The sequence below is a fragment of the Rhea americana genome, unplaced genomic scaffold (assembly GCF_003343005.1).
Source record: "Rhea americana isolate MKP2758 unplaced genomic scaffold, rheAme1 scaffold_471, whole genome shotgun sequence".
In the NCBI taxonomy this organism is placed as follows: Eukaryota; Metazoa; Chordata; class Aves; order Rheiformes; family Rheidae; genus Rhea; species Rhea americana.
The window spans coordinates 202,108-224,866 of NW_028186614.1; the positions used below are offsets into that span (position 1 = coordinate 202,108).

At 62.4% G+C, this 22,759-nt stretch overlaps 2 protein-coding genes across 4 annotated transcripts in view; one reads left to right on the forward strand and one right to left on the reverse strand.

Annotated features, from left to right (window-relative positions):
* Positions 1-298, reverse strand: part of PSMB4 (proteasome 20S subunit beta 4) — a 3,435-nt gene extending 3,137 nt beyond the window's left edge. For both annotated transcript variants that reach the window (XM_085316558.1, XM_085316559.1), the window contains exon 1: positions 146-298. In XM_085316558.1, the coding sequence (XP_085172684.1) occupies positions 146-270 (125 nt within the window). In that variant the 5' untranslated portion in view covers positions 271-298. The remainder of the gene's footprint in view (positions 1-145) is intronic.
* A 2,068-nt stretch (positions 299-2,366) lies between these two features.
* CGN (cingulin) lies at positions 2,367-22,543 on the forward strand. Of its 2 annotated transcripts, none has more exons than XM_085316556.1 (21): positions 2,367-3,835; positions 12,231-13,267; positions 13,480-13,580; positions 13,668-13,737; positions 14,471-14,578; positions 14,765-14,916; positions 15,029-15,170; positions 15,288-15,500; positions 15,866-16,014; positions 16,279-16,420; positions 16,608-16,808; positions 17,089-17,295; positions 17,440-17,697; positions 17,835-18,005; positions 18,132-18,293; positions 18,781-18,870; positions 20,132-20,215; positions 21,294-21,412; positions 21,496-21,604; positions 21,693-21,856; positions 21,950-22,543. In XM_085316556.1, exons 1-21 carry the CDS (start codon positions 3,763-3,765, stop codon positions 22,092-22,094), a joined length of 3,897 nt encoding a protein of 1,298 aa, XP_085172682.1. In that variant the 5' UTR covers positions 2,367-3,762; the 3' UTR covers positions 22,095-22,543. The 2 variants fall into 2 exon arrangements, with proteins under 2 accessions (XP_085172682.1, XP_085172683.1); XM_085316557.1 differs by lacking the exon at positions 2,367-3,835 and adding an exon at positions 4,622-4,644.
* The last annotated feature ends 216 nt before the right edge of the window (positions 22,544-22,759 follow it).

Below are 22,759 nucleotides of genomic sequence, written 5' to 3' on the forward strand. Positions count from 1 at the left end.
CCCCCTCCCATTCCCAATCCCTGCTGTCCTCCCCATGCCCGGTGCCACCCCCCTCCTCAGATCGCCCCATTCCCAATCTCCTCTGTATTCCCATCCCCAGGGCTCCCCGCTCCCAGGGTCCTCGTGCCCCCTCCCCACCACTCACAGCGTCCGGGTGAGGGGCTGGAGGCCAGCGGTGGCCGCGGGCCCGCCGGGGCTGTAGATCTGCCCCGGGGCCGGGCCCCCGGCCCAGAACGGCGGCGGCGGCGCGCCCGCTCCCCACACCTCCATCTTAGTCACGGCGCTACCCGCCCCGCGCAGGCGCACCGGAAGAGCGGCCGCTCCCGGCCGCCGTAGGCCGACGCGACGAGGCGCGGCGCCATTTTGGGCGCGGCCAGAGCAACACGGGGCGGTCGGGGGCGCCATCTTGTGTGTGGCGGTGGGTCTCCCTGAGGTGTTAGGCGYCGTGTGAGGGGTCCCGGCGTGGGGGGTCAGCAGGGCCCCGGAGCAGCAGCAGCCCCCCCTGCCAAGCGGAGTTAAAAACTGCTGTGCTCAGACCTGCGTCCCCATCACGCCCCGGCCCCCCGCGCGGGAGGCAGGGCTGTTTTCAGGGCAGAGCAGGCCTGCGCTCTGCCTGCCTGCGTCCTGCCCCGAGGTGGCTAAAAAACCTCCTCCGCAGCGAGGTTTTTTTGCCTCCCCAAAGCGATGCAAGTGGCAGCGCTGCCACTCTGCAGGGCACTGAGCAGCCGCATCAATCCTGTGGCTCCCCGGAGCGTTTCTGGAGGCTCTGCACCCCCTAGATTGGGATTTTCATTCAGGTCTGATGTACTCAGCGGGATTAAAGGGCCTGCACTTAAGTAAGAAAAAAAGGCTTTTTTTTTTTTTTTTTTTTTTTTTAAGAGAGAGTAGTTGTTTTTAAATCTTTTCAGTACAAAATAGCAGCACACATTTGTTCCTGCCCAATGAGAAATGAAGTGCTGTGTTAAGGAAACATGCAAAGGGTTAGGAAACCAGAGCACAGAGAGAAAAGGATATCGATTCAGTTTGGTCATATCAACCTTTGAGCTGTAACAGGGGCCTGGGTTAAAGTCCAAAAATCCCTTTGCAAATCCCCTTGCAAGTGGATCTCATTTAAAAGCTCCATCTCACCGGTACCCTATTAAAGCAAKAACCCTGTGCAGGTATCATCTCTAGATGAAGCTTCTGCCCTTCATCTAGGCTTTATCTTTGAAAGCAAATTGGCAGCAAACCTCACCTACGGGAGATGGGTGTGACAGCAACCTGTGCCTCCTGGAGGATTTGGGAGAAGGTGTGGTGGTGGTCCAGCCACCCCCAATGGCAGATTCTCCTTCTTAGCCACAACTTGGGCAGCTCTCTGCTTGCGTTCACCTCCCATGCATGGGAGGACCCATGTGGAAGTGTAGYAGGCGCTGATTTGAAACCTCACCTTCCTGCTTGGGGATCTCCTCCTGGCCTCTCAGCAAGGCCACGCAGTCCCCAGCTTGCTGTTTGAATGCTTGTGTCCTATGATGTGGCCCTCCATGGGAAGCCCCAAGGTGAGGAGAGGTCAGGAGACAAGATAACAGGAATGGATCTAAGGCTTCTGGAGATCCTGGCTTAGACCAGGGGAAAGCAAAAATACCTTCCCAGCACACACACAGCAACAGCAGACAGATTTACCTGTTGTCATCCCAACAATATCAGCACAGTACATAAATATATCCAGGCAGGTTCAACCTTTGTTTTGGTGTTCGCTTTTGCCTCCTGCCTGGAGCGCCAGAAGACAGCAGTGTTGCCGAAGTCAGGAGAAAAAAAAAAACTTAGTGCACTCATGTGAATCCAATTTTGGCTTCAGCCTCCTTCGGATGTTTTTCCTCCAGTTTGTCAGTGTACAAAGGACTGGAAAGAGGATGGCTCCTGCTCCTCCAGCAGCCTCAGGGGCTTTGCTATATGTGCCAGGTGCATAAGACACTTCCAGATGGGTAATTAAAATACAAGTTTTCCTTGTCCCTTCCTGCTGCAGCTGTGGTTTCACTTCCAGYGGGTCTTACTAATCCGTGCTCCTTCCCCTGATGGTCAGGAGACCTTGGGCTAAAAAGCTCTGCAGCAGCCTCAGCACAGTTGGATGCAGTCAGGAGGAAAGATCCTCCCTGGCTGTACAGGGCCTTGGAGCAAATTGCGATTTTCTTGTAAACCTCGAGGGAATTTGCTCAGGATCTGGGTGTTGCAAAACCCAGCGTTCCCCAGGCATGCACAGGAGTTTGCTAGGCTGCTGCTGCTGTGTGGAAAAYGTCAACACCCAGCTGCGAAAAGTGACTTGTTGTTTGCATCTGGGGGAGGGATCGCCCTGCAGCTGAGAGCATCTTTCTGGCAGATAGCAAGCAACTCTTCCAAGCTGCAACTTCCCCAGCGCGCACAGGCTCACGGAGCAGGGCGAGCGCAGGGGAGCAGGGCACGGCCAGGCTCTTTCACCCCAGGGAAGGGTTTGAGTGCCCAGGTGCAGCAGCTAGAGACCTCCATCATGGGAACAAGCAGTGAACTTCACGTGGAGGAGAGCAGGTCAAACACCCTGCCTGTCCTTTTGGAAGTGAGCGAGCTGTTGGCCGCAGCATCCAGGCTGGCCAGCTGAGCGATACAGGCAGCGAGGAAAAGACAAAACAGCTCATTACAGGACTCGTAACAGCCACATTCATTCTGCAGTCTGGGACTTCTGGAAGCGCAGAGAAGGAGCTTGGTCTTATCATCAGAAGAGGGGACAAGGATGGATCTGGATACCTGGTTCTGAAACTGGTCATGCCACTRCCTGCCCCTCCATTTCCCCCAGGGACCGTGGCCAAACAGAAGGGAACAGCTTTACTGGCACTGAYGGGCTCTCGGAGGTGCACAGAGCTCCTCGTCTCCCTCCAGCCCTCGCGTCTGTGGAGCCGCAACTCCTTCGCATGYGAAAGCAGAAGGTTCCCTCTGCACGTGCCCTAATGCCATGGCTTTGTGGCTTGCGAGCCTCCGCAGCAGAGGAGAGGAAGGAGAAGCTTCTCCCCRGCCTTGGGGGGCATCATCAATTCGAAAAGTGCTTTGAGACACCTGGGAAGAGACAGAGAAGGGCAGTCCTGCTGCTTCCACATTTGGCCCTGCTGGTTTGGCACCTTGTTTCTATGGAGTCTTTACAATTTTCTCTGCACTTTTGCAGCCCCTGCACATTTGCTGCCTACCCTTCCCTGCCCCAAAGCTGCTCTTTTATCTCTGCCCAGTTCAGCTCTCCATAGGACCTTCGCTCATCACACACCGTCCGACTGCCTCCCAGCACAGCCACCATCTCGGGGCCTGGGCTTGAACCGCTCTCGAAAAAGAGGTGAGGTTTCCAAACTCAGCATCCAGGCAGAGCTGCAGGGCTTGTGCTGCAATACGGTGTTATTTTTTAATCGATATCTTTCACTCCAAAAGCCAGTTTTCGCAGAGTTAAGTGGCTGCGCAAATTACTTACAAGGCTTGAAAATACAAGGCTTGGAGAGTGGTTGTGTGGCCCAGCCAAGATCCCATGGTCAGAGCCCCATCTGGAGCTGCTTCTCTCTGCCCTATGAAGTGAGACGAATCCTCCCAGCTGCTCCCAGGCCTTGGAGGGCACAAACGTACAGTTTATTTAGCACCGCAGGAGTGCGGGACTAGCTGAACTGCGTTGCTAAAATTTGTGAAAAGTACTCTGAAATGGCAGAATCAAAAAAACTTGCTCATTAACAGCACCAAGAAATCTTTTCTGCAAGTGGGAAAGAAGTCAGTGCTGGAAGGATGAATCGCAGTCAACCTCTGATGCTGCGTGGTAACTGTGCCCACACCGCAGGCCATCATGCCACCAGGACAGGTAAAAAAAAAAGATTTAAGGCACAACACACACCTTCCGTGTGCATTTGTGGCCTTTTAAGTGACAGTTCTGCTTTTTTAGTGCTTAAAGCATGTTTTAAAGCTTTTCCTCGCAATTCCCAAAGCGAGAAGTGTGCTCTTGAGATGAAARCTGTGATCCTGCTCAGTGGTTAGGAATAAGAAGGGGTAAAAGAAATGGCTGAAAAACAGAACCGCAAGGCCTCAGGTTTGGCATTTGCTGATTTTTAAAGCCAGGAGAGACCGTTTGGTGGGCACCGTTCCCACCATGCCATGTGAGACTCCTGGGGCAGACAGAAGGATTTGGAATCTGGACGGTGCCATGCGGGAAGGATTTAGGAGCTGGATAGTGCTGTTTTGGGAAGGGTTTGTGAGCGGATGGTGCCACCGTGGGGAAGATTTGGGAGCTGGATGGTGCTGTGCTGCCCTGGGAAGAATTTGGGAGCTGGATGGTGCTAATCCGGAAGGATTGGGGAGCACAGGGCTAGCTGAGCGGACGGCTGGGACATCGAGGAGAGGCTGGCAGGGTGGCCGGGCGCCCTCACACAGCTCCCACCACCGCCCAGCCAAAATGGCGGCTATCACGTGATATCCACCCCCCCGGCCGCGGGGGGCGGGCCCCGAGCCCAAGGGGCGGGGCACAGGGAGGTGGCGGGGGCGGGGCCTTCCCCGCCCCGGGGCGGGACCTAGCCGGAGCGCGGGCCAATGGGAGGCTCGGGGGCGGGGCCTCGGCGAAGGTAACAGGTTGCGGTGGGCAGCGGAGGTGAGAGGAGCTGGTGGCTGGGTGAAGCGGTGAGTGCGGGGCGGCTATAGGGGCGGCTATAGGGGCGGCTATAGGGGCGGCTATAGGGGCGGCTATAGGGGCGGCTATAGGGGCGGCTATAGGGGCTCTACTGCCTGCCCCATGGCAGATCCCCTAGGGTTTCTCTCCCCTGGGCAAGCCCTGCCCCATGGCTGGCCCTATAGGGGCTCTCCTCTGTTGGGTGAATACGGTGGCAGATTCTATAGGGGCTGCTCTCTCCTAGGCAAGCTCTGCCCCATTGTTGTCCTTTCCCTGGCTGAGCCCTGCCCCATGGCAGAGCCTATAGGGGCTGGGGCTGTAGGGGCAATTGCTGCTGGGGTGTGTCCTGCCCCATGGCAGGGCCAATAGGGGCTGGAGCTGTAGGTGTTGTCCTTCCCTGGGTGTGCCCTGTGCTGTAGCAGAGCCTATAGGAGCTGGGCCTGTAGGGACTTTCYTCTGTGGGGTGAACCTTGCCCTAGAGCAGGCCCTATAGGGGCTGCCTTTACAGGCACCCTTGTCCTTGGGGGTGTGCTCTGTCCTGTAGCAGTCCCTGTTGGGGCTTTTCTCCCCAGGCTGTGACCTGCCCTATAGCACCTCCTATAGGGAACCCCCTAGGCTACCCCTCTRTAAGGGATCTCCTCTGGTCTGAAAAGATCTGCCCTTTTCTATAGGCTCTCCTCCCTTGGAGATCTGCTCTCCCCAATCCCMCCTACAGGGACTGCCTTTACCAGCTCTCTATAAGGGCTCTCCTCACTGAGACTGTCTTTCCTGTAAGGGATTTGCACTTCCCTATAGCTTGTCCCTRTATAAGCTGCATCTGCAGATGCTCTTGTCCTTTGCCAGGAGCAGTCTGTAGGTCCTGGTCCCCCCCCAAGCATCCCTCTATAGGGTCTGTTAAAGCAAGAGCCCCTTTCCAGCTGGGATCTGCCCTCCCCTACATTGCCCCCYGTTTTGGTTGTGTCCCTATAGGGGACCTGCCCTGAGAGCTGCCTTTCCCCTGTAGAGCCTGGACCCCCCCTGTGGCGGGGGTCTCTGGGGCTTTTCCTTCGCTCCACTCGCTGTAAATATTTGGTGTGTTTACGGCTCTGGGACTTAATCTCCGGCTCGGGGTTGTTCCCTGATAAGGGCCAAGTCCCAGCCGGGACGGAGGCGGATAGGAGCCGCTTAATCTTCCTGCTTTGAGGAACGGCCGGATCCTGGGTCTGTTCCCTCCGAACCTTGTTAGCAATATTGAGATGATCRCAGCCTCCGTCGAGGCCTCAAATTGCAGAAGGATGAGTGAAATCCAAGGTAGGAGGGAGAAAAAGGGGGCCGGGGGGAGGAAGCYTTTTGGATCCCACAGATTCTTGTGAAATTTTACCCTGGGGCAAAACCTTTCCCCCAGGCCCGTGAAACGGGTTCAAACCCTTCCCCTCCGGCCGCGGAGCGGCCGTAACGCGGCACCTCCTGAAACTTTAATGCGGAGCGCCTGGCGCGGAGCTGCCCTACTTCGCGTCGGGCTCCGAGGGTGGTATTTTTAGCCGCCGGTTGAAATAAGAAGGAAAATCTAGGGCTTGGATGCCTTCCCTGGGAACCGCAGGGGGTTAAAACGCGAGCGAGGCGCTGCGGTTTGCTTTAGCAGTTGCGTGCGCGTGGCGCTTGGCCTCCGCGATTTACTGCGGCTCTGGGGTTTTGAGACTCTCGCCAGAAACCCTCCCGGGTGCCGATGCCTCATCTCCCTCGCGGAATAAAAAGCCGGCGCTGGAGCCGCCCGGCGGTTTGGTACCTGGAGGTACCTCGAAGCTGGGCTGCCGAGCTTAAAAAATCCCGGGCTCCTCCGACGATCGGGCTCCCTCCCGGGGGCCGGGTGCTCTGCCGGCGCTCGGCTCGGCTCGGGGCRCCTCTCTCCAGCGGGAGCCCCCTCGGCTCTGCCCGCGGCCGCAACCTGTCGCTTCGGAGCGTGTTTGCGGGTGGCTCTGGGCTCGCTTTGCTCTCGCCACCACCCTGACCAGTCGAGCTGGTTTGGGGTCGGCTCGGTTTCTGTTTCCGTCTCCAGTCCCTGTTTGCAGAGAGATCCGTGCTGATGGGAATTCCTCTCCCAGCTGCAGGAGACACAGGCAGCCTGGCCGGGCTCCTTGCAGCATCTCTCCAGCCTCTCTTTTTTCTTTTTCTTTTTTTTTCTCCTTTTTTTTGGAGGGAGGGAGCAGGAGGACTGGGGAGAGCTGCAGCTTTGGCTGTGCCGGGTTTGCATCCCGTGCCGGGACGACAGGGGTGTTCGGGGCGCTTTGGCTGCTGCGCCCACATCTTCGCCCCGTTTGCTGTCGCGGCGGGGCGTAGGGGTTAAGTCCCTGTTTGCCGCTTGGCCTAACGAACGTCGCGTGCCCCAGCGCTCGTTTGTGTCCGCAATCCCTGGGCAGCGTGGTGGGAGCAACATCCAGGTGCCCCGAGAGGCTGTTCCTCGCTCTCCGTTAACACCCCCCATGAAATATTTATCCGTGCGAGTGTGTGAATATGAATAATTCTGATTGCAAAGGTGTGATTTACTTGGAAACCCGTAAGCAGGGTTTCAGACCTGCAAGGTCCGATCTGATTGATGCCGTATAAATGCGTCAAGGTGCTGCTCACGTGCTGTTTGTGGTCTTGGGGTCTGGCTTTATTATTATCTTAACTGTCTGACTATTTTTATTTGGAAGATCTGACAAGCCGGACAGATCTCAAGCAGTTTCTTGGCTCTGCCTAGATGAGTGGCGTCCGAGGGCTTCGGCCTCACCCCGACGGACGAAGGCTCATCATCCTCATCAGGTTTGGGGAGCTGGGCGAGGAGGGAGGCTGGGAATGGGTGACTTACAGCTGTTCCCATCCTCTTCGGCGTAAAGTCTGTTCAGCCGTCCTTTGCCAAGTGATTTCTTTTCCTTTTTGACTTGAGGAAAAAGAAAATCTGACCTCTCTTCACTCCCTTTCCTCCGCTTTCATCAATTATACATGGGTAATTGAGCCAGGCTTGCAGCAGAAGCCTCTGGGGCTCATCCCGCCAGAAAAGTGGCAAYGCAACTGCAGGAGGATGTTTTGCCCGACGAAAAGCAGCTGATTAGCAAGGAAATGCAAATGCAGGGCTGCTGCAGCCCCGCGTTGGTCCGCGGCGGTAGGAAGAGCTTCGCGCCCGACGGGGGCTCTCCTCTAGCCTGCCTCCCGCTCGGGGCAAGCGCGTTAAGCACGATTAATTGCTGTGGGATGCCCTGGCGCACGGGGTTGGGGGGGGGGAATATCGTAAGCGAGGCAGGAGGGTAGAGAACAGGGTTTACTGGTATCTGGGTTGATGATTAACCTGAGGGCTCTGGTTGTGGGTGGGTTGGGAGGCTGTTAGACGCAAAGGAATTTGGAAACTTGTGYGCCTGCTTCTTATCAGTGAACCTGCGGCTTCGGGAGCCGCTAAGAGCCCCCGGGGCCGGGAGAGAAGTGACCCTCCCGGAGCTACGTGCSGATCCAGGCTGGTGGTAGTGGTGGGGCTGCAGGCAGGGAGCTGGGACGTGCCAGGCTGATCTTTATCCCGTGTGAATTAGCGGGTGCAAGGGGAGAAAAATCACCCGCCCCGAGGGCACGTGCACCGCAGAGGTTTGGGGAAGCCTTTCTCCCTAAATGTGGGGCGCCGTGTTAAATTGCGGGAGCGTTGGCTTTGCCCGGCTCCGCTGGGCGTTGAGCGGAGAGGCTCCTTGCCCGGTCGCACCCGGGTGACGCCAGCGCGGGTGTGCTGGTTTCGGGTTTCTCCGAGAGAGCGGGTGGCACCGCCGAGCGGGTGGCGTGTCCTTGGCGCAGGATTCCTCGYGGCTTTCGGGCTGCGGCGGGAGGGGAAAAGCAGGAGGAGCCCGGCAGGGCGCAGGGCCTGTGCCGCGTGCGTCGAAATCGGCCGCGGACTTTGGCCCTGGGMGGAACCAGCCCCAGCGTCGCACATGCAGTTGTGTCTAAACAGGATCTGGGAGGTAGCGTAGCAGATGGAGCAAAGCTTTGGGAAAACCCACGGTGGAAAGAGCCTAAACCGTGGTGGGAGCCAATAGGTGAGAGAAGGGAAATACTGTGTTTTTTGCCTGGTTTTTGCTGCCCCCTTTCCAGCGATGTTGGTCTGGACATGAAGTGCTTTGGGGTAGTGCAGCTCTGGAGGCATCACTTAAAGCAGTTCGTTATGCTCGGGGTAGGGAGGATGCAAAGGCTGCAGAATTTAACTTGCTTACGGCAGCCTGCGCGTTTCAAACTGAGATAACGCGGGGACAGGCCCGGTGCCGCCGGGAAGCGCTGCCGCCTCCTGCGCCAGTCGCAGCACGCGACTTCCCCCGGCTTCCCGGAGCATCCCTCAATTCCTGCCRTGACCTCGGTCCCTTTGGGCGAAGGAGCCGTGGATACGGGGCACGGAGGTGGGTTTTGTGCCGAGCGGCCCTTGCTCGAGTTGCTGGCTGACCTCGATGGGAAAGGGCTGGACCGGTGCTGCCGGCGTCCGCCTTTCCCGCGGAGCGAGGCAGCTGCCCGCAGCCCGGAGCGGCGCTCGGCGAGGGGCACGGGAAAGCTTTCCCAGCGCTGCCCGCGCCTTGCAAAACAACTTTCTGGGTTAATGCGTCCACAAAAGGCCCTATTGTGCTCGCCGCGGGGCCGGGCCGAGCCGAGCTGGCCGCCCGCCATCCCCGGAGCGGCCGGCGTGACGCTGGAGGCTCGTGCCCGCCGCCGCCAGGCCTCTCCCGCCCGCCTGTGCCCGCTCCGGTTCTCGCTGCTCCGATGCAATACCCTCGGCGCGGAGGGGAGAGGCTGAGCCAGGGCAGAGTTAAGGTGTGTTTGCATAGCAAAGTCCCCGCGTGCTTGGCGAAGGAGTAAAACTCCCACCTAGGGATAATAAACCAGACTATTTTTAGCTCTGGGGTTTTCATCCTGCTTTGCTTCCAGGCTCCTTCTCTGCGGTTTCCAGTGAAATCTCGCCCCGGGGCTGTTTGCAGCCCCGGGCTGGGTGTTGCTCTCCCGCAGGGGTGGAATCCAGCTCCGCGTCCCTTTATCTGCGAGCTGGAGCCCTTCCAGGACGAGGCATTCCTGAGAGCTTAGCTGCGTGTYGAGACTCACCTTCTCCTCCTTCCTCCCCTGCTCCCGGCCGGTGCCACAGGAGCGCGCGGTGGCCTGGGACAGACCCGCGGCCGCGCGAACCGGGGAGTCTGCGTGAGATCCGGCGGGACCCGGGCGCTGCGACGCTGCCCCTTCGCCTCCGCCTCCAAAGGGGTTTTGGTCATCCCTATGGATTGGCGGGGAGCTGGCGCCGGCGTCCCCAGGAAGCATAGGAATAATAGGATTTGGTTTATGGACTCTTGCTGGGGGTGTTGCGCTCAGGGTGTATTTACAGGCRCTGATACCTGCTGCCGATCTTGTTATCTCGATGCTCAGCAGGAATAAGGAGCTCACGCCGCYGTGCCGGGGGCTGCCGCGGCCCTCCAGGCCGTGCGAGGCCCCGCGCCGCCGCCGGGGCTCTTCTCCGTGCTGAATCGCCCCCGTTCCCGGGCGCTTTTGCTGCCGCCTTGGTCCTTTTCCCGCATCGATCCTCCCGCAAGGCTGACGGCGGGTGTGCGGGGCACCTCGCAGGCTCGGGTATGTTTTATCTCCCCTCTGCAGGGTGGCGATATCCTGCCATCTGCTCAGGGCCTGATTTTTCTTTTCTTTTTTTTCCTTTTCTTTCTTTTTTTTTTCTTTTTTCTTTTTTTTTTCTTTGTCTGCGTTGCCCTTCTGATAAGAGGGAAGTGCCAGCTGGCTGCTCTTCAGCCTTCAAAATAAATAGCTTGTCACTCGCCCGCTGCTCTGTGCAACTTATGGGAGCTGCTTCTCGCTATTAGGTCTCGGAGGTGGACRCAAAAGACCTAAAAGGCTAATCGTAACCCTCGCAAAACGTCTCCAGCYGCCGCTTTGCCCTGCGCCCCTAAGCCCAGCGTTGCTGCATGGGGACATGTTCCCACTGGAGAAGGGTCTGGGCGCTCCTGGGCTCCTGCAACCCTGGCACGAGGTGTCGGTGCCGGCAGGAATCGCTCCTGCGCGGTCCTGGCYGGTGGACGGGAGCAGACGGTGGCCGCGGGGAGCTGGCACGAGCCGGCCGGGCACGCCGCGCCGAGGGGACGTGCGACACCTTGTCCTTGCTGTCGCTGCCTGGCACGTGGCATCCAGCATCCTTTCCGGGCCAGGGATCTCCGGGGCGGTTGGCCCTGCTGCAGCATCCTTGGCAGCGGCATCTCTTTGGGGGGGGGGGGAGAATTTCTTTCCCAGGATGGACCTGGGAGGAAACGTGGCCTCGGGCTTGACGGGAGGCTGTAGCAGAGCCTGGTCGCATGCGCAATCCACGGACACGCAACCTGGGCTGGGATGGTGGCTTTGGGAACGACATCAGGATCTGAAGTGAGAGCTGAGGGCTTGCTTGGGTTTCTAGCATCGCTTTTTTTTTTTTTATTTTTCCGTGCACAGGACGTAATTAAATGTTAGCCTGTCTGGCCCTGGGCTCCCTAGTGTCCCCAGGCCCCTTGCGCCACCCTCGGGGATGCGGCTGTAGCATCCTGCATCGCCTGCTCCTGGGATCCTGAGTATTTAAAACGAGGAGAGGAGCTGGCTTCTATCCCTGGTGGTCTTGAGGGAGCTGAAAATGTGGTGCTGAGAGGCTGATCTATCGCTTTGTATGTCACTTAAATCCTCGAAACRCCTAGGGAGCGCCGCAGCACTGCCCGAAGCGTGATGCTCTCGGGCAGAAGCCGGTTCTCTGTTGCTACCAAAAAAAAAAAGGGGCATCCAGCCCCGCACAGTTGGTTGCGGGCGTTTGCAGTCGGTCGTCGCAGCCGTCTTCCCCGTTAATCGGGGGCAGAGCCTCTCCGGACCCGCTCGGCTCGCCGGACCCGCTCGGCTCGCCGCCTCCCCTCGTCCGCGGCGCAAGCAGAGCCCGGGGTGCAGGCTGCCGCCGGGACCGCGGGGGAGCTTCGCATCACGGTGCTCTCAATATGTCACTGCTAATATCTATTCCCTCCTGCCGGGAGTCTCCCGGCCACCCTGCTGCGGGGATGGAGGGCTGCTGCGGACGCCGGCTCCGGCCGGGCTTTCCCTGGGACGTCGGGGGCGCCGGGCGACGCTGACGGACTCCTGAGCTCTCGCTGCAGCGAGGGTGCAGCGCTCGTAGGCAGCGGGAGCGCAGCCCGGCTGCGGAGCTCGCCCGGGCTCCGCCGTCCTTCCGCTTTCCCTCTTTTGTCCGCCGTCTCACCGGGGATCCTAGCGCGAGGGGGCGAGCGGGAGGAGAAGCGGCTCCTGCGCCGCTGTTCCGGTAAGCGTCCGCCGGCGCCGCGCTCGGGGGGCCATGAGCTTTCCCCGCGCCGGGATGCTGCGGTGAGCCTGGAGGGAAAGGAGGGAAAAACGCTGCTGCGCCGCCGGCTCGTGCCTGGGAAAAGAGCAATTTGGGGCTTGGAGACAAACCCTCGTGAGGTGCCTGCAGCGAAGTAGGTCTTGCCCGTGGCCAGACTCCCGTTAGCAAAAGCGGGTTCGCGCTAAGYGCTCCCGGGTTCGGTTCCTGCCTCGCGCCCGCCGCTGGCGCGGGGCCGAGGAAGACTCTGCCCTCTGCGCCCCGCAGGAAGGCGGATCCACGCCACGGCGATGGACTGGCCCGGGAGCGCGGCCATGGCGGAGAAGCAGAGCCCCGTGGACTACGGCGTCCAGATCCGCTTCATAAACGACCTGCAGGAGCCCAAGAAGCCCCCCAAGCTGCGAGCCAAGGCGGGCAAGCCCGGCTCGTACGGCGTGGCGGTGCGCGTGCAGGGCATCGCCGGGCAGCCCTTCGTGGTCCTCAACAGCGGCGAGAAAGGGGGCGACTCCTTTGGGGTGCAGATCAAGAGCGAAGGCGCCTATGGGAACCCCGCCGCAGCCCAGCGGCCTCCAGACCTGCCCTCCGGCTCGGTCAGCTCCGACTCGGATTTGCCGGAAAACCCTTACGCGGCCCGGCTGCCCCGCCGGCCCGGCTCCCGCTGCAGCACGTCGGACGAGGAGCCGAGCGGCGTCTCCGGCGGCGAGGAGCTGCGCAGGACCCGCTCCCACGGCAGCCTGCTCRGCCCCGCGGCCGAGGAGCCCTTCGCCCCCAGCCCGCCGCGGGCGCAGGCCAACGGCACCCACCAGCCCCGCACCAAGAGCAGCAGCATGTTGAACATCGCCGGCCGGGTGAGGCCGGAGCAGAGCCGCCTCTCCGGTTTGAGGGCCGCGGCCAAGCATCCTTCCTCGGACTCGGAGACCTCGGGGCCCTGCCGGCCAGGTGACGCCGGCAGCGGTGACATAGACACCAAGCCGCTGTCCTCCGTGGACTCCCTCATCAGCAAATTCGACGGGAAGGTGCAGCAGAGAGGCCGAGYGGCCAGGAGGGGCCGGATCCCCTCGGAGGAGAGGAAGCGCTCGCAGAGCCTGGACGGCCGCGTCTCCCGCCGTGACGTCCCGGATGCTGGAGAGCTGAGCGGCGCCCGGGAGCTTCGCCCCCAGCCCTCGGCACCCACCGGCAGCCTGAACTGGCCGAGCGGAGCCGGGCTGGCGGAGGACGGKGTGGCGCGGAGCCGGCGGGCGACCCGGGGCGCCGAGGAAGCCACGAGCGAGCGGCTGCAAAGCAAAGCGCGGGCAGAGCTGCAGGTACTGGTGGTGGTGRTGGTGGTGTTGAGGGGGGGAGGATGGCACAGCCCGGGGGCTGCCTTCGGGGGTCCCTCGCTCGTGCCGGGGGGACCGTCGGCGGAGAAGCCGAGAGCCGATGTTCGCCGGAGCCCCGAGACGAGGTTGCAGGGAGGGATCTGGGACCGGCTCTGCTGTTGGAGCTGAGCTTTTATGTTTGATTTCCCCCGTGGCAGATGAAGTCCACGCCGGACCTGCTGCGGGACCAGCGGGAGGTCGCCCAGCCCGGCAGCAGCGAGCACGCCAAGGAGCTCATCTACGGCATCCTGAAGGAGGGGTGAGCTGCCCCGGGCCCTGCTCCTGCCTTCCCTCCYCGTCCCCTCTTCCTTATCCCAACGCTCTCCCTCTGCCCCGCTGTCTGCAGGAGCAGAGACAGCGACATCTCCCTGAAGAAGAAAACTAATCTGGTGTTTGAGAAGATCCAGGAACTCACGGTGAGCCGAAGCAGTCCCACCGCTGCTCCCCACCTCGTCCGCCCTGCGGCACCTCGCTCTCGSGGCACGCTGGTCCCCGAGTCCTCCTGGGGACTCCGCTAGTCCCCCGCCGTCCCGGCACCCCATCCCTGCTGGCCCGAGGAYGAGCCGTGGCCAGGAGCGCTTTAATTCAGGGCCCCGCAGCGAGGTGCTCCGTGCCGCAGCTGAGCTCCGCACGCGCCTTTCCCYGCCGCGGGACCCRCTGTGCCACGGAGYGGGCTCCAGCGGGTGCCGGGCTCTYGGCGGCTGCGGCTCCCCTCCGGCCCCCGTGGGCCGTGACGTGACAGCTTGCCGGCTGCCTTGGGCTCAAGGCTTYGCTGCGCTGAGCTGCCTCCTGGCTTTTCCTCCTGCCCTTCGAGCCCCGGCGGCCCAGGGGAGCCGCGCCGCTGCCACGCTTGCTTGGCTGAGCTCGGTGGCCACGGGGGCCTTTCTGGAGGTCACGTTGCCCCGCTGCGTGCGGCAGCCCCYGGCTCCTCTCGAAGGTCAGGGGAAGGTCGACCATGGGAAGGGACAGATTGGCAGGGGTTGGCTTGGAGATGCTGGTGGAAACTTGGCTCGGGCGTCCCCGCGCTGCTCCAGCCCCCCTTGGCGAGGAAGAGCTGGGGATCGAACCGCCATCCCGGCTGTGCTGGGCCTTGGCCAGGGGCATGGGAGGGGTGCTGGCAATGCCCTGAATGTGCCCTGTTTTCCCCAGGGGTCTCTCCAGGCACCTGCCAAGGATGCAGCCTGCTCCCAGCCCCAGCACAGCGAGCTGGTGAGGAAGGTGGAGGAGCTGCAGGAGAAGCTCGATGAGGAGACGAAGGTGGGTCGGGGCGGACGGGGCACCCGGGCTGGCGGTTTGCGTCCCTGTGGCGGGGGGAGATCGTGCAGGGGGGCTTTTGCGATGGAGCCGGCGGGGATGCTGGGCAGGTGGACGGGGAGCGTCGCCGTGGTCGCTGGCTGCTCTCCTCCGCAGCAGGGATGTAACTGGTTTCCCCTCTTCCTACAGCTCCGCCAGAAGCTTGAGCTGCCGAGGGATCCRGCAAGGACAGGCTCCACTCGGGCACTGGAAACCCGGCTGCAGGAGGCACAGGAGGAGAGCCAGCGGCTCCGGGCAGCCCTGGARAAGAAAGCTCAGGAGCTGCAGAGCAGTTTGCAAGAGTAAGAGCTGCTCTCYGGGGCCAGGGCACGCTCAGCTCTCCCGGCCCTGGGCCGCATCTGCAGGGCCAAACGCGCCTGCAGGGCTGTGAACAGCTTCACGCTCCCCCTCTAGGCTGACTGACGTGAAAATAGCCAAGGAGCAGGCGGAAACGCGGCTGGCGGACTGCGAGGAGCAGCTGATGGTGATGCACGAAGAGCTCGACCAGCTGCGCAAGGGCTCYGAGATGTCTCCGGACAGGGAGGCCTTATACAAGGTACGTGGCTCTTGCGCAGGTGCACGAGCGCCGTCTGCGTGTCCCAGGCAGTGGGGGCACACGGTGCCATCCCCGCTGCACTCGGCGCCGGGCTCAGAGGGCCTCCTTGTCACCCAGGAGCTGCTGGAGACTCGGGAGGAGCTGGAGGAGGTGCTGAGCTCCAAGCAGCGGCAGGAGGAGCACCTGCGGCTGCGGGAGCGGGAGCTGACGGCGCTGAAGGGAGCCCTCAAGGAAGAGGTGGCCAGTCACGACAAGGAGCTTGACCGCGTGCGGCAGCAGTACCAGAGCGACATGGACCAGCTGAGGCGCAGCGTGGAGGACGTGTCGCAGGTCCGGCTGCGGGGACAGGCGCCAGGGAGACCCTTCCCTAAATTCCTCCCTTGAAACRTTCCTGAGATGGAAATGGGTTTCCATCTCGCCCTAGCATCCCTTGGAGCATCCGTCTGCCCTGGGGCAGCGGAGCTGGGAGGTGAACGGGTGCAGGCATCGYGCTTGGATGGGGTCGGGGAGGTGTGGAGGGTCCCCAGGTCCTCGCACAGCTTCCCTGGGCCGCTTTGGGCAGCGTTAACCGTGGCAGAACCTGAGCTTCCTTGGAGGGGAGCAATGCAGAGCTCTGGGGCTCTCGCCGCTGGGCTCGGCCTGCCCAAACATCCCTGCTCTGAGGGCGAGCGCTCACCTCTGATCCTGCCCCCCAGGAACAGGCCAACCTGGAGACAGAGAGGCAGAAAATCAACGCTGTGGTGAGGAACCTCCAGCGGGAGCTGGAGGAGAGCGCGGAGGAGACGGGGCACTGGCGGGACATGTTCCAGAAGAACAAGGAYGAGCTCCGCACCACAAAGCAGGAGTAAGTGCTGGAGGGGGCTCGTGACCATCTGACGTCTTTCCTGCAAACCCTGTGGAAATGAGTCTGCAGCTGGGAAGGGTCAAGCTCTCTTTTTCCTTCTCTGAGCACCTGGGGTGGAGGGAGACGGCTGGAGGGACGTTGCATTTTGACACCCATGTTGTGGCGTGCTGGGACCCGAGGAGGTTCCCAGCGGCTGGGGTGGGGTGTGGGGGCGGTGGCAGGGATGGTCCAGCTCAGCACCAGCCCTCATCCTGCATCCTCCAGACTGCTGCAGGTGAAACTGGAGCGGGAGGAGTTTGAAGAAGAGCTGCGGGAGCTTCGGGAGCGCTTCTCGGCCATGCGGGAGGAGGTGGACCAGATGCGGAGCAGCATAGTGGATGCCGGCGAGCTCGAGGCGCTCAGGAAGGTGGGTTAGAGCGGACAGAGGGAGGAGACCTGGCTCTGGAGACCATCAACTAGGCCGTCAGCATCACCKCCCCCTTTAACCCTGCAAAGCCTGGGGGCCGATCTCCTGTCACGCCCGGGAGGATGTGGTCCCCTGCCCTGAGCCTGGGCTGTGCAAAGGGTCCCTGCTCATCTCGTCTCCCACCCAGGAGCTGTGCCAGGCCCAGGAGGCGCAGCGGGAGCTGACGGCAGAGAAGCAGGCTCAGGATGAGCTGTTGCGCCAGCGGGAACAGGAGCTGGCGGCCCTGAAGGGCACCATGCGGGAGGAGGCGTCCAGCCGCGACGAGGCGCTTGAGCAGTACCGGAAGGACCTGCAGCAGCTCCAGAAGGAGTGCAACGAAGCTGCGAAGGTGAGCGATGGCGCTGGGGGGGGCTGTTGTCTCTACTGAACCATGAGCCAAAGAGTCAGCCCCACCGTGGCCTGCCCTCGCCYTGACGGGACTCTTCATGCCTTCGTGGGAGCTGCAAACTGCGCAGCTGTGGGGCAATGGGACGGACTCGTAGCCCCAGATCTGCCTGCCACGGATGGCTCCCAGGCTGTGCTGGAGGACCCAAGCCCCMAAATCCCCTCGAGATTCCCCTGCGCATCAGCTGGCCCCGGGACCACCCTGCACTGTGGCTCTATTACAGGTAAAGGCCTCCCTGGAGAGTGAGAGGGCATCGGCGGAGCAGGCGAAGAAGGTGGTGGAGTCCACCCTGCAGGAGCTTCAGGAGCACAACGACGACCTGCGGAGGAAGATCCTCGGCCTGGAGACGCAGCTGAAGGAGTACGAGCGCTTGGGCGAGAACTGGGAGGGCTCCCAGGCGCGGCTCAAGGAGAAGGTCACCAAACTGGAGGTATGGAGGCTGCAGTGGTCTGTCACCCCCTCACACCTCTTGGCTGAAGGCCAGTGCTGGAGGAGAACCTGGGCACCCGGGCCTGAGGGCTGTTCCTCTGCCTCGAGGAGGAGGGAGCTGTGTTTTTAAGAGCCCGCTTTTCAGACGGAGCGCAGGCAAATGGAGGAGTCRTTGAGCGAAGCCACGGACCGGGAGCAGGAGCTGCTGATGGCCAAGCGCTCGCTGGAGACCCGCTTGGATGACGCGCAGCGGAGCCTGGCCCGGCTGACGCAGGAGCACCAGGAGCTGAGCGTGTCCTACCAGGATGAGCAGAGGCAGAAGGAGCAGCTGAAGCGCGCTAAGAGCGAGCTGGAGGAGCAGAAGCGCCTGCTCGACCGAACCACGGAGAAGCTGAGCAAAGAGGTTGGGGTGCCTGGGTGCCCCGGGGGGGCCCCATCCCGTGGGGTGTCACGGGCATCTTTTCCCACCTTGGGCCCTGGCCGCTCAGGGCAGGGCACGCGGGCTGGTCTTCGTGCTGAGCTCTCCCTGCTCTGCCCTAGCTGGAGCAGATGACGGAGGAGTCGCACAGCTCGTTGGCTGTGCTGAAGTCGCAGCTGGAGGAGTTCAAGGAGAAATCACGGAAGGAGATCACKGACTCCCAGAAACAGGCCAAGGACCGGGGCGCCGAGGTGGAGAAGATGCAGTTCGGCATGGGCCGGCTGCAGGACGAGGTACTGCGTGGTGTCCGCGAGGGGTTGGCAGGGCGCAGGGCGCCTTCCCCCCCATCCCCGTCCCCCCGTGGGACGGACCCGGGGAGCCGGGGCCGTGCTGTGCAGCCCTTCCCCTCCGCGCCCCAGGTCGCCCGGCTGAAGCAGGCACTGCAGGACAGCCAGGCGGAGCGGGAGAGCGCGCTCCTGGACAAGGAGGTGCTGCTCCAGCGCCTGCACAACCTCGAGCAGGAGGTGGACGCCAAGAGGCGCTCCCAGGACGACCGCTCGCGGCAGGTCAAGACGCTGGAGGTTCGTAGCCCTTAAAAAAACCCGGCGGGTTCTCACAAGCCAACGAGAGACCCTTGGGGCGGGAGAGGGGCCAGCTGGGCGGACGAGGGCCTTCGCCCSGGTGCGGTAGCCGCCGCCGCTGTGCCCTCGGCTCGGCCCGGTCCCTGCAGTGCTGGGCGCCGACAGCAAGGGGCAGAGCGCACCCAGCGATCTCCCTCTGCGCCCGGCCGGGATGTGCTGCTGCAGACGGGTGACACGGGAGACGGCACCGCTGGAGGCCTGTGTTAGTGTTAATATACACGTTTATGAATATAAAAAACACCGGGTCAGCGGGAGGCGCCCCGAGCGGAGGCTGTTGCGCAGCCCGTTTGTGCACACCCCCTTCCTCCAGAGCGTCAGCGTTACTCACAGGCAGCGCTCGCTGGCCCTGGCCAGCCCGACCCCCTCCAGCACGTTGTCCTTGGCCKCAAGGCTCGTGCTGACCCACGCTGGGCCCGTCTGCTCGCAGGAAAAGTCCAAGCGCCTGGAGGTGGAGCTGGACGAGGAGAGGACCACGGTGGAGCTGCTGACGGAGCGGGTCAACCGCAGCAGAGACCAGGTAGGGCAGGAGCTGAAGCGCTGCTGCAGGTGGCTTTGTGCCCCGTCCCGGCCTCGTAGCCCCTGCGAGGGAGCTGTCTGGCCCCCAAATCCTCCCTGAGAGCTGGGGGAAAGAGGCACGGAGCTTGTGTTTTTTTGTTTGTTTGTTTTTGGGGCTTTTTTTTTTTGTATAAAGCCGGTTACCAGAGTTAAAGCCCGATTAATGAGTCATTAGCGAGCAGTCCTGAGCCCTCCATCGCTTGTAGTCTCCTAAACACAACCGAAAAGCCGGTTTGGGTGCGAACGGAAATTATATGAGCTTGRTGCACCAAAAAAAGAAAAAAATCCCCTGAAATTATAGGGTGAGGTTTGTAATTTATGCAGGAAGTTTGGGCTTAAATTACACCGGTCTCTTGTCTCTGTCCTCCCCATTAACCGACTTGCTTATTATCTGCAAAGCCGGAGCTGGTGTCGGAGCTCCGCGAGCTGCCCGCGGAGCCTCCCGGGCCCTGGCGGCGTCGCCGGGGGAGAGACGGCTCCTCGGGGACAGCGGCGTCCCRCTCGCGCCCCGCTGAGATGCGGCTGAGAAGGGGGGATTTCAGCCCCTCGGGATACCCCTGTGGGGCAGGACATCAGGGTCTGGCCAGCTGCAATTCCGTATAGGAAATCACATTCCTTCCTTTTTTCTTTTTTTCCCCCCCCCAGTCTTACAGCTGCCCCCAAACCTGTGTTTAGCCTGACTCAGGTTGAAACAGGCCCCTTTAGGGGTTCTGCTTTTGGCTCATTTGCGGATCAAACCCATTTTTTTTTTTTTTTTGCTCCGGGTACAGCCGTGAGCATGGGCAGATCCCCAAATCCCAGTCCGACCAGTCGAACCCTCCGGTTAGCCACGCGCATCCCGCGCTGGGAGCGCCTGGGTCCTCGCGGCCGGCCGAGCTYGGCACCCGCTACGGGGCCAGGCCGGGGCCGCCGGCGCGGCGCGGTTTGCCGCGCTCGGGCTGAACGGGCACCTCGGCTCTCGCAGGGGGGTTAAGCACCGGCTCGGTTTTGCGGCCAGCCTCRGGCAAGGGAAAAGAGGTGAAAACCTTCAACCGTGCCGCGTCCTCCAGGGTGACGGTAGCTCGTGCAAACCCACGTCCCCCGCAAAGGCGACCGTGGCCGAAAGGCGGAGCYGGGGCTCCGTCTGGGCCGCGAGCGTCCACGACGGCGCTGATCTCTCGTTAGCGAACGAACGAGGTGGGGAAGGAACGAGGCGAAACCATCTCCTCCATCCCTCTCCCCAGATCGACCAGCTCCGGGCAGAGCTGCTGCAGGAACGCTCCAGCCGCCAGGACCTGGAGTGCGACAAGATCTCRCTGGAGAGGCAGGTAAGGCTGAGCGGAGGGGCTGGACCGCGGCTGCGCCGGATTCGGGACCCGTCGTCTGGGCTGCCTTGGCTTCCCGCAAGGCTCCGTTGTCTCGGTCCAGCCCAGCTGGCTCTAGAGCATCCTTTGGAGAGAGGCCGCGTTCGCAAAGCGGTTCTCCCACGTCGGCAGCAAAACAAACCTTCCCCGGACCGATTCCCCATCGCGCGGGGTGGCTGGTGGCGCTGGCACGGGGTGGGGTGGGGAAGGACCCGCAAGGCCAAGACAGCTCCGGAGGCTGGATCCGGAGGACGCATCGGGGCAGCGCTCCAAGCTGCCGGCGGGCTCCGGCACGGGAGGGAGAGCGGGAAGCCGGTGGGGTCCCCCCCGGCCCCGACCATCCCCATAGCGGTGCCTGCCCGGCTCGACGGGCATCCGATGCCCTGCGGACCCGGAGGCTCTGTTCCCAGGAGGGGGTTTCCTGGCGGATCCTCTTTTTCCCCGCGCCCTGGGCTGCAGCAGACGCCTCCCCGCCGGCCTGCCCGGGCTTGCGCTCCGGCTCCTTCGTTACCTAACCCCGAGCTGGCTCGGAACAAAAGGGATCAATAGGAAATAAACTCCTGGAGCTGTTCTTGTTCCCGGCGCCTAATTACCACTGCCAAGAAAAACACGGCTTCGTACCGCTGACGCTGCAAAGCGGAGAGGCAGAGGCGCTGCCCAGCCCTTCGGCGGCCATCGTTACCGCCGTCCGGTTAACGAAGCTGGCTGGGYGCTGGGGTCCGCTGATGGGGAGAGGAGCTGGTTTCGGCAGCGCCTCGGGGGGAGGCTGGAGCGACTTTTAGGAGCTCTCCGGCTTTTAAAAGCGGAAAAGCGCAGGCTAGGCACCCGCCGTCCCCTCCTCCGGCGCCGGGTCGCGGGGGCCCGTTGCCGTTATCCAGCCCAGCTCGTTCTGTCTCCTCCTCGGCGGGAAAGGGTTTTCTCGCGGCTTGACTCACCGCGGGGATTTACATAAGAGGCGCTTGGAGCCCTGTCTGGCCGCCGGCCCCGGCACAGGAGCGGAGCGCGGCGGGCGCTGCTAATTGCCTTTAATTTCTCCCACCAGAACAAGGAGCTGAAGAGCCGCCTGGCCAGCTCCGAAGGCCTGCAGAAACCCAACAGCAACGTGTCGCAGCTTGAGTCGAGGCTCGAGGAGCTACAGGACAAGCTGCAGGCGGAGGAGAGGTACCCGAGGCAGAAACGGCGCCGGGGGCAAGGGCTGCGTGCCAGCCCCGCTCGCCCCCGACCCGCGCGTCGCCTCGCCGCAGGGAGAAGAGCGTCCTGCTCTCCTCGAACCGCAAGCTGGAGAGGAAGGTGAAGGAGCTGACGATCCAGATCGACGACGAGCGGCAGCACGTGAACGACCAGAAGGACCAGGTGGGTCTAACGTGGGCCAGGACCTGCACCGGCTGCTCGGCCGCTGGCGCCGCGGGTCCCTCACGGGGTCCGTGCTTTCTCCCCGCAGCTGAGCCTCCGGGTGAAGGCCCTCAAGCGGCAGGTGGACGAGGCCGAGGAGGAGATCGAGCGCCTGGAGGGCGCCCGCAAGAAGGCGCAGCGGGACTTGGAGGAGCAGCACGAGCTCAACGAGCAGCTCCAGAACCGCATCAAGGCGCTGGAGAAAGAGGCCTGGTAGGGAGCTGCCCCGCGGCCCCCGCGTCCGCTYGGGTCGGAGCCGCTTCCCGGGGGGCGGCCGGGGATTGAGGCCTCTTCTCCGTCCCGCAGGCGCAAGGCCGCCCGCTCGGCCGCCGACTCCTCCCTGCAGGACGACCGGCTCAGCTCCGACGAGGAGGAGTTCGACAGCGCCTACGGGCCCTCCTCCATCGCCTCGCTGCTGACGGAGGCCAACCTCCAGACCAGCTCGTGCTGACGGCGGCTCGCGCCGCCCCCGGCTGCTCCCCCGGCGCGGGCCGACCTCTGAGCTCCGACGCGAGAAACCAGCCTCCCGTCGGGGAGGCGACGCCTCCGTCTCGGCCGGCGGCCGCCGCGGCGCGGAGCCGGCGGAGGAAGGGGCCGAGGACGGAGCCGCTTCTTCTCGCTGTGAAAACTCTTTTAATCCTAAGGACGTGAAGGAAGGGTGGTGCTTGGCCACTGCTTGAAAAGCGGTGGGACAGGAGGGCRCGGAGACGCCAGGAACCGCCGCCTCATCCCTCCGTCACCCTATGGGTCTCCGGGTGCCGGCGGGGGGGGGGGAACCGACTGGTTTGGGGCCTGTCCAGGAGCTGCCTCGGCACGGGCCTCTCCCACCCATTTATTTTTATATGTCGATTCCCCCTTCCCTGCCCCAAACGCTATTTTAAAYAAAGCTGAGAGTTTTACCCGGCGTGGCTGCTCCGCAGCGGGGTCTCTCCGGGGCCAGGAGGGAGCATGCRGGCTCCAGTCCAGCTCCCTCCCCGCTCCACTGCATCTGGCCCCGAGATAAATCCTCGTTATCGCTAATTAACRAGGATGGGAGCGTTGCCAAATGCTAATTAGTGCCCTTACTTTGATTGGCAGGTGTTTGCCACCGAGCGGCGGGAAGCCTCCCTCGCTCAC